General features: G+C 41.3%; 1 protein-coding gene across 6 annotated transcripts in view; it reads right to left on the bottom strand.

Annotated features, from left to right (window-relative positions):
* The window catches only part of WDFY3 (WD repeat and FYVE domain containing 3), a 289,358-nt gene that overhangs the window by 131,519 nt on the left and 138,526 nt on the right, over nucleotides 1-19,313 (bottom strand). For 5 of the 6 annotated variants that reach the window (XM_005292053.5, XM_005292052.5, XM_042856446.2 and 2 more), the window contains 3 exons: nucleotides 10,712-10,905; nucleotides 3,424-3,881; nucleotides 1,738-1,821 (listed from right to left, as the gene is read on the bottom strand). In XM_005292053.5, the coding sequence (XP_005292110.1) occupies nucleotides 1,738-1,821; nucleotides 3,424-3,881; nucleotides 10,712-10,905 (736 nt within the window). The remainder of the gene's footprint in view (nucleotides 1-1,737; nucleotides 1,822-3,423; nucleotides 3,882-10,711; nucleotides 10,906-19,313) is intronic. The other variant, XM_005292056.5, reaches the window with a different exon arrangement.

Raw genomic sequence — 19,313 nt, 5'->3', positions numbered from 1 at the left:
TTGGCTGAGATTTTCAACAAACACAAGTCTAAACTTAGGCTCCTAATTAAGAAACTTAATTTAAAAAATGGTGATCTGCCACTAGTCAACCGGAGGGAGGTGCTTGGGAAAAATTGGGCATATATATACCTAAAAATAGACTTTTTAAGAAACTTGGCCTTTATGTTTAATTATTTGTACCTGTTTTTATATAAATTGTTTCATATATTCAGTAAATTAGCCCAAGATGATATCAATCCTTTATGTGAATCTTTTCTTGAACTTATTTGACAGAATATACATGACAATGGAAAGGCACAATTTGTTTACAAATCAAACATCTATAGAAAATGCATTCAGTTCTCTTAACAAGTGTCTTCAATGTTAATAGCCAAACTAAATGATCTGATAGGTTGAACATCCTATCCTGATGCTTCTATTTTTTAAACATCCAAAGGACTGCCACATTTTCACTTTGGGAAGACTTAAAAAGATTAAAATATTTTTTTAAATTAATACTTTGGGCTAGCTACAAAGCTGGCACCTTCTTAGTCATTATCCTCTGGCGTCAGCTGCCCTTAAAAGCCTATGTTTGGCAGACTAAATGCATTCTACTGGCAAGATTGTGCTTTTTGCATATCTGTGAATTTCAAAAATTCAGTTTATAGGAGCAAGTAATGCCATTTACACTTAAGAGAATAGAACGATGCAGATGAAGAGAATACAAATCAGTAGTGGAATAGGTCAATCTTATAGGCAAAACACTAGGAGGTCTCCACAGGAAAGCTCTTTCTTTCAACATGTGCGAGAGAGAAATGAATTTGGCAGCAAACATTTCTCTCTTCTGTAACAGCGCAGTTTGCTCCTAAATGCCTTAGTATCAGAAAAGAAAAGAAATGACAGTCTGAGAGGTGCTAGATTATTAGACAGGAAGTCCCTTCCAAACCAATCCCAGAAGAATACCAACGAGTGACTGTGTTACTTCACTTAGCAAGGTGAAAAAAAGGTATTTTTGTGGTAATCTCCTTTACTGCAAGTATTGCAAAACAGGTTTTAAATGCAGATCTACTTCATTTTTTAAATAAAAGTATTAAGAAAGCATTAGCTGAGAAAAAGAAAACAGTGAGAAAGGATTTCAGAAATTGACAGTCTCAGAAATTTGGGAGATTTTGGACTCACTTTCCAAGCCATTTAACATTCACATGCCTCCACAGTTGTCAGTAGTATATGTTCCGAAGGGTTTATTATTTTCATTAAGCAGTAATTGTAGGCAATAGACATATCATAATAGTACTCCGTTTACTGATAAAGTAAAAAATATCTTTTCTGAGAAATTCATTCGGGACTTTTTTTTTAATGAATTTATTTACTACTGCATTCTTGGACTTGATCCCTGGGAGCTGTGTCTGTACCTCCTAGATGATTTCTTATAAAAATATTTGATTTGTTTTGAAGAGGTGCAAATTAACTGCTTTCAGAACTTAGCCATTTCTGTCTTGGATTTCACGTAACTTAGTGTTATGTACTAGAAGCAATTTTTAAACCTAACTGTAAATTTGTTACATGATGCACAAATAAGTACCTTTTAGCCCACGAGCTGCCTAATTCTTTTACAAATTGACAAGTTGTTTTCCTCAAAGAACAAAGAAAGACGGACAGTACACACCCCGCCACAAAAAGCAGCTTGAGAAAAAAAGCAACAAGAACAGTGACAAGAGAAACCAGAAGAGAGATCAACTTCTCTTAAAGGATCAGTACCTTTTCCTGGACAAAGCTGGCGTACCCCAAGGAGAGGGGAGAGAAGTCTCATTTGTCAGGCAAGGAGGGATCTGTTCTGCACGACTACAGACAAAACAGACAGGGGTGGGATAGAGAAGTTAGAAAAGAAAAGGAGAGGCCAGAAGCTTGTTAGTTTTACAATACCACTAACCAGTAAAAACCTTTATAGGATCCATCCTACAGAATCAGCAAGGACAACAAAGAATGCTACTGAGGAACATGCATCAGGTAAAACAGACGTGCACCACTCCACAATAATTAGGGGAAACAATTTTTTTTGCTCATTACTCAGCAGATATGGTAATCTACACAATCAAACCAGCACATTAAAACATCCTTCAAGGGTAAGTAGAGCAGGAATTGACAATAGGTCATTTCTGAGCAAATAAAAAAGTTTAACTTGCATTAGATGGGATTAAAATAATATTCTGAGAATAAACTCTGCAAAAACATGACCATCAGATGGTTTAAGAAAGGAAGAAAAAGTGTTGATTAAAGAGGAATGGAAAATAAAAGGAAATTAGAAAGGAATGCATTTGCAATGACACTAGCGATTTAGTTACCCATCCTTGATTCACCAGATTCCACAACTAGCCAATATTACAGCATGTATTGTATACATCACCAATTGGTTAATTCAAAAATGTTTCAATCAAATATTTCAAAGCAATTTTAATACAAAGTAACTAGGATTTTTTTATGCTAATTTCTTTCAAGATGAAGGGATACAGATTTGCTCTCTTACAACATTAAAGGCATTAGGCAAAATTTTCAAAAACGAGAGCTTGAAGTTATGCTCTTAAATCCATATTTAGACACCTGAAGGAGTGCTCTGAGTTAAGAAAACCTGAGCACTCTGCAGCTCCTCGCTGACTTCATCAGAAGCTGCCAAATGCTCAGCATTTTTATTAGGTCTCTTATTTAGCTTCTTAAATATTACTAGGAACCTAACGCAAGACATCTATTTTTGAAAATCTTGCCCGACATATAGCACGTGGACATGGAACAGCAGCTTTGCGATTTAAGCAATGAAGCTTAAATCATCGCTGCACTATTAGTTTCTTTAAAAAAATGTTATAAGTGAGAACTACCTTCAAAAATAAGTGTTATTTTGTAGGGGACCATTAAGAGGTATATTTACTATATATGATTTTAAAATCTCAAGTAGTTAGCAGCCTCCATTGTCTCTAATGCTAAATAAATTTTAAAAAGCTAAATGGCAATTTCAAGGATGGCATCTCTACTGTCTAAAATAAATGTCATATAACGATCAAATAACTTGTTTTTAGTGTATCCCATTTTTATGGCAATCAGAAGTTGGTGTGTACTGCAAAGTAGCATATTTCTAATTTTATGATATTATGGACAAAGATCAAGTACTTATGGATAATAAAAATACTGGAGAAGCAGACTACTTGTTGACAGTTTTAACCCATCAAATGGTCTTAAGCTAAATGTCTCTCTGTTGCTTGGTGTCATGACCTAAGACATTCAACATTAACGGTCATGTTGCCCATTCTTGAAAATAGCAATACGAGAGGTTTACATTTGAGTAGAGGAAAATGTCTTGCTCCACTTTGTGGATGAAGAAAAAGGTGGAAACATCAAATCCTGCAAACACCACATTTCTAAAACCAGTCATTTTTTAGGGAAAACAGATCATACCTGTCAAAAGAATCTGTGGCTACTTTGTAGAGATAAATAAAGAGTTTACTGCAATGCCTTAGTGTGGGTGCCACAGAGTCCATGGAGATTAGGTCATCCTCCAGTAGTCTTTGAAATGGTTGTATATTTGAGGGGAAGACATTCAAGGGGCTTATTTTTCTTGAGTCTGAGAAGCAGCCAAGCAATCGAACAGCATCTGCCAGCTTTTCATACTGGATCTCTGTTTTGAAGAAATGCGAGTTGGCTGGCTCATAGCGCATTGCTGCAGTCAATGTGCAGAACACAGTGTGAAGCAGTTCAAACACTTGATTCTGGTTTACTTTCTCCCAGCCATTCTTAGGTGGAGAGCACAAGGATCTTTCCATAGCAACAAGTAAAGATGTGACATACACAAATCCACCAACTTTTCTAAAAACAGTTCTTGTGCGATGACTCTCTCTTAGTACTGAGAGCAGGGCCTATGGAGAGTCAAAAAAGAAAAAAGCATTTTATTAATACCTTATAGCACAACATAAAAATTTCTTGTCTGATATGCTAGCACAATTATTTATTTGTATTATGGTACTGTCTAAAGGCCCCAAAAAACATTGGCATTTTACGCACCACACAAATACAATATAAAGGCCCTGCTCCAAAGAGTTTACCAACTAAATAGACAAGTTAGACAAAGAATAAAAGAAATCAAGCATTCTCTCTCTTTTACAGGTGGGAAACTAAGGGCCAAGATCACACCAGAAGCCTGAGACAGAGTCAGCAATTGAACCAAGAATAACAGTCCAGTGCCTTAACCATAAGATTAGGTATATAAAGCATAAGGCATTGGTATTTAGAGACAAAGACAAAACACAACCTTTCATGTTAAAGCATTGTAATGTATAGATCTACAAATAAAAACAAACTAAATGGTTGCCAAACTCTGCATTTGTACTTTAATAAAAGATCAGGCTATGACTTGTCAAGTGATGGTCCAGTGAGATCAAGATATTTTTACCTTAGAGTTCCCCATGTGGCTCCCATTGAAATCTTATGCATAAAGTTGATGACTGAGTGCTGTCAACTGTATAACCATATTATTGCCCTTAACCAGTGTATTGCAACTGGGGTTAAAAAGGAATTGAGGGACTGTTGGGCCCACCCAACCCTTTGAGCCCTCACATAGGGGCCGTGAGAGTATCTAGGGCACAGGTGTAGAGGCAATGAACACTGCTGGCTAAAAAAATCCAATCTCACATCCATAGGGCGCATGTGCACCAAGAGCGGAATCCATGCTGACAATCTCTCTAAGAAGGTGGCTTGATTTTTCTCTATTTATGAGGTAACAATGAGTTTGGTGGAGTAAGTGCTGAGATATTCTATTAGGCTTGCTGAAGAAAATTTAAGCTTCCTTACTAGTGTGACTTTTCATCAAATAGTGTCTTTAAAGATTTTATTTCCCTTTTAAAAAGACCACCATAGAAGATGAAAAGACCATTTTGTAAAACTAGGTTGCTCTATGAATGTAGTACTTTGTGGCTACTATGAGGTTTAGGTGGTGAAGGATGATTTTATTTTATTTTTTAATTATGAGCACATTGTGGAGAATACGAAGATTTTGACTACAGTAAAACAAGTATTAGTTTTTGGAATTAAAAGGAGAAGATGAACAAAGAATTACTCTGTCATGATGAAACTGGAAGTTAAGCTTTACGCGGAAATAACTTACAACTCACTTTCCCACCTGGCGAAGTGGTGGCAATTAGAAAAGAGTATGTGACTGACAGAAAGTATAAGTGTCACCTTGGAGCTGAAAAGGAGTTTGTATTATTGTTTGCAGAACTACAGAATGCCCCATTCAGGAATAAACTCTGATTTGAGGTCTAAGTCTTTATAAATTGGTATAATTGAAATGACACACATGATAGCAAGTCATGAGGATGCCTTGCTTCATAAAGAAGTCAAGAGCTTCCAAAGCAGCTACCTAAACTCTGAGATGGCTTCAGATTGGGTCCCAGTTTAAGCTATTGTACAGAAATTAAAAGAGAGATTTGTATGACACGAAGAGGTACAATGCTCCAAACAATGAAGCAGCCAAAGGGTTTCTGGACACTTTGGAAGCCTCTAAACATAGAATCCAACTCCTTCTCCCAAAGCTAAAAAACAAAGTTAAAAAGTGTTAAAAATCTTATTCCTGAAACTTAAGTGAGCAGACATAATTCTGAATACTCACAGGAAGCAGGATGGTTGACTAAAGTGGTGTAATTTTTACATAAATAGCTTTTAGTCCAGCCACATTAAGGTTTTTGATCACTCATTTAGTCCCTTGACTTTGTTTCAAGAGTGGAAGGAAATCTGACCCAGTGCTGGTCAGAGAACTCATTCATCGCTGACACCGTTCAGATCATAAGATCAGGTTCAAGGTCCCTTTTAGAAACATTGCTAACATGCTTGTCAATAGTATCCTTTAAGAACAGTTACATGCTCAGACAGGATGGTTTAATGTTGAAATCACTTAGAAATGGAAGCATATACTCTGGGGACAGAAATGAGCTTCTCAGATTCAATCTTTTTGACTTTTATAATGATTATGGTATTCTCTACTTATGGACCTTGTCAGAGAAAAGCCAGAGTAAGATTTTATTTAAGGATTCACAGGTTGGAAAACTATACACTTTTTAACCTCTGTTTTAAAAGTAACTACAAAAAAGTAGCAGATTTTTCATCTTCCTACTGGATATCAGGAGACTTGGCTTTCTATAAAGGGAACCACATTATTCTCACTAAATAATCTGCCAATGTCATCCAAACATGAGATAACTTTAGGAGACTACATGAAAGTTTTAACCAAAACTGTAATCCAACTCCACATCCTTAACCTTTGCTTTGTGCTTGCAAGTCACTGAAGGTGGGTCAGACTCCTCAGTCATTGGGAACGGTGCTGACTAAGCATTCATATAGCAGGGAATCGTGTGAGTCTGAGTAAATTGAATAAAGAAAGAGAGCTCAGCAGGCAAAGTGTGGACTAGAACAATCAGACAATAAGTTGAGGTACTGAACAACCACAGGTGGATTTAAGGAAATTGAAATGGCTCAAGCTATTGAGCAGAATTTGTGGGAGCACTGGGGGCTGAAGAGATTTCCAAGGCAAGAGGAACCAGAAATCTGGCAACCATTTTGATAGTGGCCCCTTGAAATAGAAAAGTGGTACAAGACTCCCACAGTTGGACAAGTGCTTACCTACCTCTAACAAAGCTATCAACACCTGGGCTGGACCAAGATGTTATGGCAGATAGTAGCCTGTCCTGACCTGCCTGTGGAGCACCAGTACTGAATGGGGCAGATGGCTTGGGCTATCTGAAACTAACTTCTGCTGTTACGTATGTAAGGACAAAAATTAGAACAGAAAGGGGGAAAAAATCCCACTAGTTAACAGGAAAAAAGGAAAGTCGAACTTAACTGTAGGATTGTGACACCAGCCCTTGGATTCTAGTACTAAATTGCCTCTGTTGTATCATTACAGGTGAGAATTACCCAGTAAATTAATGCCTCTCACTGTGAATGAGAATTCCCACAGCCTATCAGCTAAAACAGGATGATGGCTAAACTGAACGTTAGCACAAGCAAGTTCTAATGTAAGAGCCAAAGACTGCAAACTATGCATGGTCAGTCTATAAATTACTTATTGAAAATGTTCTTTAAAAAAACCCTACAAATATCAAAACTAATGTTCTGCAACATAATTCACTAACTTAACTAGTTTTCTGTCTTCCGCTGAATTTCTTTTACTTGACATGCTAACTGATTGTCACAGAATCTTAGAATCATAGGACCGGAAGGGACCTCAAGAGGTCATCTAATCCAGTCCCCTGCACTCATGGCAGGCCTATATTATCTAGACCATTCCTGATAGGTGTTTGTCTAACGTGCTCTTTAAAATCTCCAATTTTGGAGATTCCACAACCTCCCTAGGCAATTTATTCCAGTGCTTAACGATCCTGACAGTTAGGAAGTTTTTCCTAATGTCCAATCTAAACCTCCCTTGCTGCAATTTAAGACCATTGCTTCTTGTCCTATCCTCAGAGGTTAAGAACAACAATTTTTCTCCCTCCTCCTTGTAACAACCTTTTATGTACTTTGTATTTGAAAACTGTTATGTCCCCTCTCACTCTTCTCTTTTCCAGACTAACCAAACCAAATTTTTGCAATCTTCCCTCATAGGTCATGTTTTCTAGACCTTTAATCATTTTTGTTGCTGTTCTCTGGACTTTCTCCAATTTGTCCACATCTTTCCTGAAATGTGGCGCCCAGAACTGGAAACAATACTCCAGTTGAAACCAAATCAGTGCAGAGTAGAGCTGAAGAATTACTTCTCAAGTCTTGCTTACAACACTCCTGCTAATGCACCCCAGAATGAGGTTTGCTTTTTTTGCAACAGCATTACACTGACGCATATTTAGCTTAGGGTCCACTATGACCCCCAGATCCCTTTCCGCAGTACTCCTTCCTAGGCAGTCATTTCCTATTTTGTATGTTTGCAACTGATTGTTCCTTCCTAAATGGAGTACTTTGCATTTGTCCTTGTTGAATTTCATCCTATTTACTTCAGACCATTTATCCAGTTTGTCTAGATCATTTTGAATTTTAATCCTATCCTCCAAAGCACTTGCAACCCATCCCATCTTGGTATCATCAGAGCAAGACACATTTAATGTCAGAGCTTTCAAACAGACTAACTCCAAGAGGAGAATTTATGAGTTTTTCAATTCTACATGCTCCTTTTAAAATTGAAATGTCTGAATTCAGTGTACTAGTTCTCAGTTGTTCTCTACAAGGCTAATATTCAACATCTGACTTCAGAAAAAGATGGTTAAAATTTTAATCAAATCCTTGTACATTGTTAATTTCTCTTAAATTCTAGCACAACATGAAAAAAATCTATTCAGGTGAGTTGAACTTTACGAGATGAATCATGGAAGTGTAGGACTGGAAGGGACCTCAATAGGTCATCTAATCGAGTCCCCTGCACTCAAGGCAGGACTACGAAATAACTAGACCATTCCTGACAGGCGTTTGTCTAATCCAGCGGTTCTCAAACTGTGGGTTGGGACCCCAAAGTGGGTCACAAACCTGTTTTAATGGGGTGGCCAGGGCTAGCATTAGACTTGCAGGGGCCCAAAGCACCAGAGCCCTGCAGCCCGAGCTCTGGGGTCGAAGCCCAAACCCGAGGGCTTCAAACCAGGTGGCGGGGCTCAGGTTACAGGCTTCCCACTTGGGGCTCAAGCCCTTGGTCTCTGCCCCCCCGCCCTCCTCCCAGGGGTGCGGGGCTTGGGCTCAAGCTTTGCTCTCCCCTCATGGGATCGTGTAGTAATTTTTGTTGTCAGAAGGGGGTCGCGGCACAATGAAGTTTGAGAACCCCTGGTCTAATCTGTTCTTAATAACCTCCAGTGATGGAGATTCCACATCTACCCAGGCAATTTGTTCCACTGCTTAACTACCCTGACAGTAGTCCAACCTAAACCTCCGTTGCTGCAATTTTAGCCCATTGCTTCTTGTCTTATCTTCAAAGGTTAAGAACAACAATTTTCACCCTCCACCTTGTAACAACCTTTTATGTACCTGAAAACTGTTATATCCCACCTCAGTTTTCTCTTCTCCAGATTAAACAAACCATTTCCCCACCACCAATCTTTCCTTATAGGTCTTGCTTTCTAGACCTTAAATCGTTTTTGTTGCTCTCTCCTCTGGACTTTCTCCAATTTATCCACGTTTCCTGAAATGTGGTGCCCAGAACGGGACACAATACTCCAGTTGAGGCCTTATCAGCCCAGAAGGGAGTGGAAGAATTACATCTCGTGTCTTGCTTTCAACACTCCCTGCTAATACATACCAGAATGATATTTGCTTTTTTTGCAACAGGATTACACTGTTGACTTAGGGCTCCTTTGAGCAGCCTCTTTAACAAAGTAATTTTCAGATTCTGAGAGAGAGACTATAGGGGAGAGACTATCCCTTTACTTCTCAGATAATCTGAATTATTACCAGTAACAATAAGAGTTCATTATCAGTCTGTTCCTGATGTATCAGTATTTTCTTAATAGGTAAATAATTGCTTCTGTAGTTGATTAATTGAAACTTGCAATTTAATAGTATGGTATTTGTATTCAAGTGAAAAATCAAAGAAACTCAAAGCCTTAATGGGATACCATTCAAGCTCTCTCGAAGAAACATGTTTTCAAAGGTCATGTTTTCATGTGTTGCATACAAAAAATGTAAATCATCACCCTGGACTGTTGACTTTACTATAGAAAGTCTAACTGAGTGATATAAACATTATACACAATTTCACCACTTTTCTCTATGTTTAGTCTTCTACAACTCTAAGACGACTACGCATTACCTAATCTCTATATAAGAGACCTTAACATTTTTAAGGCTACATTAATATACACCTCACCTAATGAGCTTGCAAAATCTAAGGAGTATTGTATGTAAAACTAGTAGTGAAAGATGAATTCTCCATATTTTCTGATACTTATTGGACACATTTTCACCATGGTCAGGGCTTGTGGTAAACAAAGTTGGGCTGAGAAAACAGTGTTCAGATCCATATCGGGTTTAAATTAGAAGTTGAGCCTCAGGGATGTATCAGGACTGGCAATGAAATATTGTGAACTGTTTGGATTAAATGAGGGCCCCCTCTAACTGAAACCTCACAGGTGTATCTATTCTTATGAGATTTCAGCTACATTTGAACTGGAAATTAAACCCTTTCTAATTTAGACTCCAACACAAATCAGGCTAAAATTAGAGGAATGAAACAAGCCTCCAGCTCAAAATCTGGGGGTTTGTTCTCCGTGATCTGGTTTTGGCCCAGATCTAGTTATAAATTATTCATTTATTAATAACTCTGGCGATGTTTACAAAAAATGAGATTTTGCTAAGGAAAAATTCAATAATGGCACTAACAATATGCTTCAGTTTGTGTGTGTGTGGTATGTTTTTTTAATTGTATCTAAATAATTTCTTAAAGCCAGGTGGAAAGAGACTGCTTTTAGAACTTCATTTCCCATCCATTAGTAATTATTACACCTAATAATAATACATGTAATACATACGGATACTCTTTTTTGCCAGTTGTGTTTAAAAATTTGAGATCTGATTTGTATATGATTTTAATTCTAAAGTCACTGAATTGTTTTCAATAACTGAATACCATCATACATAAAATAAAAGTAGTTCTACAGTGTATATTTTAAATTAGAATTTCATAAGTAGTTTAGGAGTGGAAAGTATTAAGTTTTATTGCACTTACCCGTAATATATCTGTCTTCAGTTGTAGTTCTGTAGGGGGAGCTGAGTGCATCAGCCCTAATAAAGTGCCCATATCATCATCTCCACTAGGTGATAACACCAATTGCTGGATAATCATCAGTGCATGCTGTCGGCACTGTGGATACTTCACTATATTGTGTACACACCTTGCACCACCAAACTCCCTGAAAATACCTATAGCATAAGAAAAAAAAAAACGTGGGAGAAAAAACACAATGTTTCTAAGGTACTGTGTCAAAACCTTGCATTTGTTCAAGCGCATTATCAGAGTATAACTGAACATAAAATGCTTCATTCTTCACCAGTACAGATTCAGTGACCATTTTCATCGGTCACACAGAAGTTTACAACAGCTTTTTATATGAACATGAGCTGATCACAGCTAACTGGAATTCTAATTATATTCTTCCCTGGAATATTTTATATTAAAAGTTACTGTTGGAGTAATTTTGTAGTCCAATTCTAAGAATTTCCATGTCGCTCTTACAGAAGGCTTCAAACTGATTATTCACTTCTTTCATAGATTCTAGGACTGGAAGGGACCTCGAGAGGTCATCGAGTCCACTCCCCTGCCCTCATGGCAGGACCAAATACTGTCTAGACCATCCCTGATAGACATTTATCTAACCTACTCTTAAATATGCTTTCATGCTACAAACCAAAGAGTGATGGGATGGACCCATATTATTTTTTCTCTGACCCATGACCACAGAGAGGGTAAACTGTTAAAAGCAGTGATTGTCAAAATATGCTTGTACTGTTCTTAATACAATAGGGCCCCAATTCTAATTAGGCTTCTGGGTGTTACTGTGTAAGAAATAAATTAGTAGTAGTAATAATTGAAGATGGGCTCAGTCCTTTCACAGTATTTTCTACAGCCTATTTCCCTGAACCTGTACAAATCTAATCATTCAGGAAGGACACTTACACTACATCGAATACAGGGATTCTCAAACAGGGGGTCAGGACCCCTCAAGAGGTCACGAGGTTATTACATGGGGGGGGGTCGCGAGCTGTCAGCCTCCACCCCAAACCCTGCTTTGCCTCCAGCATTTATAATGGTGTAAAATATATAAAAAAGTGTTTTTAATTTATTGGGGGGGGGGTCACACTCAAGAAGCTTGCTATGTGAAAGGGGTCACCAGTATAAAAGTTTGAGAAAGGACAGTTACCTGTTCCGTAACTGGCGTTCTTCGAGATGCGTTGCTCCTGTCTATTCCACAGTAGGTGTGCGTGCTCGCCACGTGCACCGGTGCCGGAAGTTTTTCCCTAGGCAGTACCCATAGTGGAGGAGCACTGCTGTGACCCCTGGAGTGGCACCTCTATATCACGCTATAAGGGGAGCTGCCTACTCCCCCAACCCTCAGTTCCTTCTTGCCAGACAACTCGGACAGAGGGGAAGGAGGGCGGGATGTGAAATAGACAGGAAAGGTGGTAGGAAAATGTCCTGTTCCATATGGAAGACGGAGACCACCTTGGGGAGAAATGCCGGGTGCGGGTGAAGCTGGACCTTATCCTTATGGAAGACCGTATATGCGAACTGCAACATGTAGCCCTTAGAAATGGTGCTGAGGATCCATTGGTCCGACATTATATGGGACCATTGCACTCGGAAGGCAGATAAACGGTTACAGAACAGAAACTTTAACAACTGGGGGGCTTCCCTGGCAACAGGCCCAGTGGCCCCCCACAAAGAGTCAAAAGCACCTCTTCCCCTGCCTCTTGCCCTTGGTGGGCCCGGGTCGAGGGGCTGAGCGGGATTGACGCTGGGACCTGCGTCTCTGTTCCCTCGGTCTTTTAGGCGGGGGCTCATATCTGCCTCTAGACGGAGGAACCGAGCTCTGTGGCCTGGGTTTGTCCTTAGTCAGTGGGACATATAGGCCCAGGGTATGCAGGGTGGTGCGGGAGTCCTTCATCCCGTGTAGACGGGTGTGTGTCTGATGCGCAAACAGGGCCCTCCCATCAAAGGCAAGTCCTACATGAGGACTGGGACTCTGCAAACAGCCCTGACAGCGAGAGCCACGACATCCTGCGCATGGCAACAGCGGAGGCCATTGAATGGGCTGCTGTATCTGCCGTGTCCGAAGCCGCTTGGAGAGTCGCTTTCGCCGCCGCCGCGCCTTTGTCGACCAAAGCTCTGAACTCCTCCTCATCCTTTTCCTGAAGAAGAGGTTCGAATTTTGGTAGAGACCCCCACAAGTTAAAATCATATCTGCTCAGGAGGGCTTGGTGATTTGCCACCCTGCGCTTGAAGGCTGACGATTAATAAACCTTCCTGCCGAAGGTATCCAATCTCTTGGCGTCTTTATCCTTGGGAGTGGGCGCGGGTTGGCCATTCCCCTCTCAGTGGTTTACTGACTCCACCAGAGAGTTCGGGGCAGGGCGAGAGTACAAATATTCCTGCCCCCTTGCTGGCACAAAGTATTTTCTCTCCGCCTTTTTAGAAACAGATGCCAAGGACGCCGGGGCTTGCCAAAGCAAAGTCGAGATATTGGCCACCCCTTGGTGGAGAGGAAGGGTCACAGGGCCCGGTGCCGAGGAGGACAAGACGTTGAACAAAGTGTCCAACGGCTCCTCCATCTCCTCAGCCTGGAGCTGGAGATTCGAGGCAACCCACCTAAGGAGCTCCTGGTGAGCTTTAAAATCCTCCTGCGAGGCGGGTGCTGGCACCGCAATAGAGTCTTCCGGTGCCGGTGATGGGACCGGATCTGCCCCCAAAACATCAGGCGGTGCCGGTGGTTTGACCCTCCAAGTCGGAGCCCAGATACGGTGCCGCTGCCTCGGTGCCGGGTGACTTCTTCCGGTGCCCAGGCGGGGACGTTGAATGCACCGGCCACCGAACGAGGTCTCGCCGGTGCCGGCAGTTGGGGCCAAGGCGATCACTGAGACCACTGCCCTTGCCAGGGTGCTCCTTGCCAGTGCCCCACTTGGGAACCTAGCGGAGCCGCTTGATCGTACAGGGTGGCGCGGCCCGGGGATGGGCGGCTGGGTGCCGAGGCTGACGTCGCTGAAGAGCACAAGGTGCCGAACGAGCGACGGTAGCGTCCACGGCCGCGTCAGTGCTGGCCTCGAGATTTAGATCTTGACGAAGAAGACCTGTATGAGTTACTGCTTCCAGACTCACCATGGCGACCACGGCTATGACAGCTAGGTGCTGGTGACGGCCGAGGGGTGCTTCGTGAATTACGCCTGTCGGAGCGATCACTCGAGTCTGAGCATCGGTGCCAATGGCATCGGGACCTGCTCCTATAACTACTGTAGGAAGAGGAGCGTCGACGCCTCCTGCCTCGGTGCCTGCGACCCCTCCTGGTAGCAGAGGACCCTCGGGACTCCCTCTCAGGCGAGTCAGCCGACGGAGTGGGCATCTGACGCGGGCTACAAGATGGCCTCGCAGAATGGGCAGGCATCTCATCCTCGGAGCGGGGGCTATGCCGAACCGGGGAGGGTCAATGAGCTCCCAGCGACGGCTTCCCTCTGGAGTGAGGGCCCATCCCACTCGGCACCGGAAGGGCGAGAATATCACACGCTGCCTGCGCTGCCTCCGGTGTCGATGGTATCCTCACCACAGGAGAGGCACGCGCGGACAGGACCAAACTACTTCGCTCAGCACGAGTCAGAGGTCTGGGTCCCCAGGGGGATCGTGGGCTGCCCAACTCGGGTGCAGCCTTACCCCTGTTCTTTTCTCGGCACCACTGAGTCTTCCCTTGCTTCTTAGTAGGGGAGCGGTGCCGACTAGTTAGTGGGGCATTGCTGCGCACCGATGATGCGCCCAGTGCTGGATCAGGTTGGCGTGCCGGTGCCGGGGCCAATACCGACTCCATTAGTAAGGCCCAGAGACGGATATCTCATTCGCGTTTCGTTCGTGGTTTGAACGACCTGCAGATTTTACACCGCTCACTTACGTAAGTCTCGCCCAGACAGCCAAGACACTGAATGTTAGGATCGCTCCTGGGCATATAACTGCGACAGGAGTCGCACGACTTGAAGCCTGGGGCACGGGGCATGCCCCGAGCCAGGCAACTAACTAGAATTCAGACTACTAAGAAAAGCTGTACTACTAAGGTTAGCAGTGCTGTAGCAGAGCTGGAGCACTAAGTTCCAACTACCTTCACTGGGGGCAAGAAGGCACTGAGGGTGGGGGGGAGAGTGCAGCTCCCCTTATAGCGCAACATAGAGGCACCACTCCAGGGGTCGCAGCGGTGCTCCCCCACTACAGGTACTACTAAAGGAAAAACTTCCGGCACTGGTGCACGTGGCCAGCATGCACACCTACTGTGGAATACACAGGAGCAATAACTAGAAGAACCACCCCTGACCTAATACTTTAAATAAATAAACAAACATAATATAATATCAATAAATGTAAATAAAAAACCCAGTTACATTGTCTTATTACCTATCTCCCCCCCCCCTTTTTTTTTAAAGTAAGGGTTAACAAAAATTTAGAATTTTGTTTTCTTTAAAGGGGGGGGGGGAGAGAGTCTCAATCATTCCTCCTTTCATTTTAGCAATCACTAAACAAAAATGTCTTTAATCCTTTGGTTCCACTCATAATACAATAAATGTGTTTACAGAAGGCCACCTTTGTAAGGCAGGCCAGAGTTGGGGAAAACTGCAACCTCATCAAATCTCCAACATCATTTTGGATTGCCTCTAGGTAGGGAATCCTAGCAGTTGCTTTTTGTATTTTAAAAGCTCTCTTTTTTACTTTTGGGTCTGCCACACTAAGAGTGATGGACCATACAGTATATATACTGCACCTGCCCCGGTGACCACCTGAGCAGCCGACGGTGCAGCTGGCCCTGGGGCCACTCTAGCAGCAGCGCTGTGGCTATAGTATCTTGTATGCAGAGTCACTCCAGCGGCGGCTGGTGTGGCTGTCCCCAGAGCTGCCTGAGCAGTTGGCACTCAGGGCCAGCTGCTTGGGCAACCCTGGGGACAGCCACACCCGCCACTGCAGAAGTCACGGGGTCTGTGACTTCCACGACCCCCATGACAGACATGGAGCCCTAATGATGATCTGTTGTTTTATCATAGAAACAGGTTGTCACCTTCAACAAGCAACAGCCTCCATCAACCTGGTATGCCGCCAGTCGAGCAATTGCTTTCTTAAGCTTTTGTTCTTCAAAAAACTGGCTATTAAACCTAAGAAAAAATACAATATATGTAACAACTTGAGATGATGTTAAGGGGCCATATTGGAACTACTCAGTAGCACTTATTCTAATACTGCCAATAACAGCCTATGCCAGATGCTTAAAGTAAAACTCCCGTAACGCACATGAATAACCATGCATTACCATATTAAGAGGGACAAATTTCTTGCTGACCCTCAAGGATGACTTGTTTAAGTACTGAAGCATGAGGATTAATAACCTTTGTAGCTAGGATAACAATTAGTTAACTCCAGATTACTTTCTTAATTAATGTATAAGAGTATAAACCTTCTTCTTTCTATCCAGTTCCAATTTGTTCCCTCCAGCTCTATCTTATGTCTCTTGGATCTGATACTAATATTAAGGAACATGGTAAAATGGGAGGCTGATTGCCCTTTGACAGAGTCACAGAGCTAACTGCACCTCTCTCTCTTTTGTGCTCTCTCTGGATATGTCTATACTGCAATTAAAAACCAACAGCTAGCCTGTGCCAGCTGACTTTGGCTTTGGGGCTTGGGCAGCAGGACCGTTTCACTGCAGTGTAGACTTCTGGTCTCAGGCTGCACCCTGAGCGCTGTGACCCTCTCACCACGCAGGGTTCTTGAGCCTGGGCACCAGCCTGAATTCGGAAGTTTACTCTGCAATGAAACAACCCCACAGCCTGAGCACCATGAGCCCAAGTAAGATGGCATGGGTCGGCCACAGGTTTTTACTTGCAGTGTAGACATGCCCTCTGAGCACACTCCGTCAGGTGTCAGGCCTTGTGCCTTTACATATCCTGGGGTGGAATTTTGCAATTCTCCTACTTCTAGACTTGGCTACAGTATCTTGTATGTACTATTCTGATCCTGCAGTTCCAACTGAGATCAGGCACCTGAGGTCTTCCCTTCAGGAGTTGGTGACCAGGCAGCCTTCTTAAAATAAAAGTATGATTTTAGCAGTAGGAACAAAGCTTTGAGAGAAAATGCATTTTAAAAACAGTCTACATATATGTCATCTTACCTAAAACCCTATCATCCTGTAATGGTGATCTAAGCATCACAGTCCCAGCTGGTGCTGTATCTCAGGCTGGTTCCCCTGAACTACCACCACACCTCTTTTGAGAGAGGGTGCCTTTCAAACCCTGCTATAGTTCTTTGATTCTTCTGTGTTCTCAGGCTTTGACCCTTGTTGTCAAAAGCAGTCCACCTAGGCTCCTTAGGAAATCAAGCCAGAGTTCTCAGAGCCAACAGTTCCTGTTTTGTCCTTTAGCAACTCTAAAGTGTTTGTTGTGGGGTAGCTTCTTGGGACACTTTTTCCATCCTCCTCATTTTTCAAGATTCATTCCTGTTCATTCCCAATACAGTCACACAGAAAACACCCCTAACAAGCCCACCATAATATTAATCAATTATTACAGACTGGCTCAAAATCCATCAGACACACCAGTCATTATTATATACTTATATCTCCTCTTAATCTCAGTATAAATGAAGTAATCCTGATTCTTTAAATCTCTCCTTGCATAGAAGCTCTCCAGAACAAATATTTTTTGTGACCCTTCCCTGGTGCTTTTCCATTTCTGCTGTGCCTTTTCTGAGAGGAAACAATCAAAACTGAACACAGCATTCAAGGTGAAAGCATATAATTGATTCATATAACACAATTGTAATATATGCTGTATTATTCTTGATAACCTCCTTAATAGAGCCTAACTTGCTTCTTTCATCCATCAGTGAACAGATATTCTCACTGAGTCACTCAGCATGACTGTTTTTTCCCCCTCTTAAGCGTTACAACTTATCAGTATGCTTGAATAATATCATTTTCTCTTCCAAAGTGCACTGAGTTGCATTTGTCTGCTTTGAATTTTATCTGCTATTATATTTTCCAATTACCTACTGTAGTTCCATTAGTTTCTGGTGGAGTTCCTAAAAATCTAGTCTTGTCATACTTACTTAATGTTAATAAATAGCAACTTTGGGCACCATATTAGGCACCCTTGTCTTCCATATAATTGACAACCATAAAACCTACAATAGACACCGGGATTTTCCAGTATTAACCTCTTTGCATGCTGACAAATAGGCCACATTTTACTACTTAGTTTCCTATGTCTTGATTTTATGTTCCACCTTACACTTTACTTTTTTCTTCACAGCCTCCTACTTTGCCTAAGCTACTATTCTAAAACCATTTTCAGTGGATCCAAGGTTAGCAAGACCTATTTTACCCTTACAGATATTTTGATGGAACAAAAGTCAGGAATTCTAAGATACAGTAACTGCATTTCAGACACCTTGCTGAAACCATCACACATTATTCACACGAATGTGAGCAATTGTTAGCAGGATCAGGGCCTTAAATTAATAAGGGGAAAATATCTGCTACATATACACAATATAATATTTTCAAATGATTCTTAGTGTTCTTAATTGCCAGTAAAATTTCACATAAATTGTCTGACATTAATTCTGATGCCTAAATTTTCAGCTTTCAGGTTCCCTTTTTTCCACCCCTAAACAAACAATCTCAGTCATCCAAATGTAAAATAGCACCTGAAACAACTTCTGACTGGTAACCACCACATTTTCATATCTCCAAAATGGAAAAACAAAATTTTATCAAAACTTTCCAAAACAAGACATTTATTTCTATACTGAGACTAAACAATGCAATAGGTCAGCCTGATAGAGTAATTTTTACAGAAAGCTAATAAACACCTAAAAATACAGGCTCATAATGGAAATACTTTCTTAATCACAATTAAAATAAATCTGATTTGTAATCTGTAGAAAAACTGGTAGCCGCCCAACACAAAACTCTGCCGAGATTTAATAGCAAGGTATTAATAAGATTTCCATTACTCTTACAGAGTGAACTTTAAGACACTTGAGTAGATCACGAAATATCACATTAAAATTGAATTATCAAAACAAATGAACAGTAAACGTTCTGATACATTACTCTGATTGCTTTTTAAATTATCTGTTTACTTGCTAATTTGCCACATTGAGTAATTCACAATATGTCTTCCAGCCATGGTAATTAGCAAGGTTCTACTGTAACAGTTAGTGCTACAATATCAACTAAGGGAAATGGAACTATTGTTTTGCACTACACAGTTTATGGAAGAAGTTTTAATCTTATAAATACATTTTTTTACACAATGTAGGGACTATCCAGAGTACTGAATTTAATTTTCTATTCTGTAAGTTAGGGATAAATATATAAATGTATGATTGGGAAAAAAATAATCACAATTTAGTTAACAAGGTTATCTGACGTGAAACCAAAGACATATTCCACTCTGTACTTCGCCATCAACAAAAAAAATGTACTCCAACTACAAACTATTCTACCTTGCTAAGTATATTAAGCTTTCATTTTACTAACAACAAGTTGCAGGAGTAAGACAGCCTGATAGATAGTTACTGTCAAAAAGGT

The sequence above is a fragment of the Chrysemys picta genome, chromosome 5 (assembly GCF_011386835.1).
Source record: "Chrysemys picta bellii isolate R12L10 chromosome 5, ASM1138683v2, whole genome shotgun sequence".
In the NCBI taxonomy this organism is placed as follows: Eukaryota; Metazoa; Chordata; order Testudines; family Emydidae; genus Chrysemys; species Chrysemys picta.
Note: the sequence above shows the minus strand (reverse complement) of the source record. Positions and strands in the feature narration are given on the sequence as shown.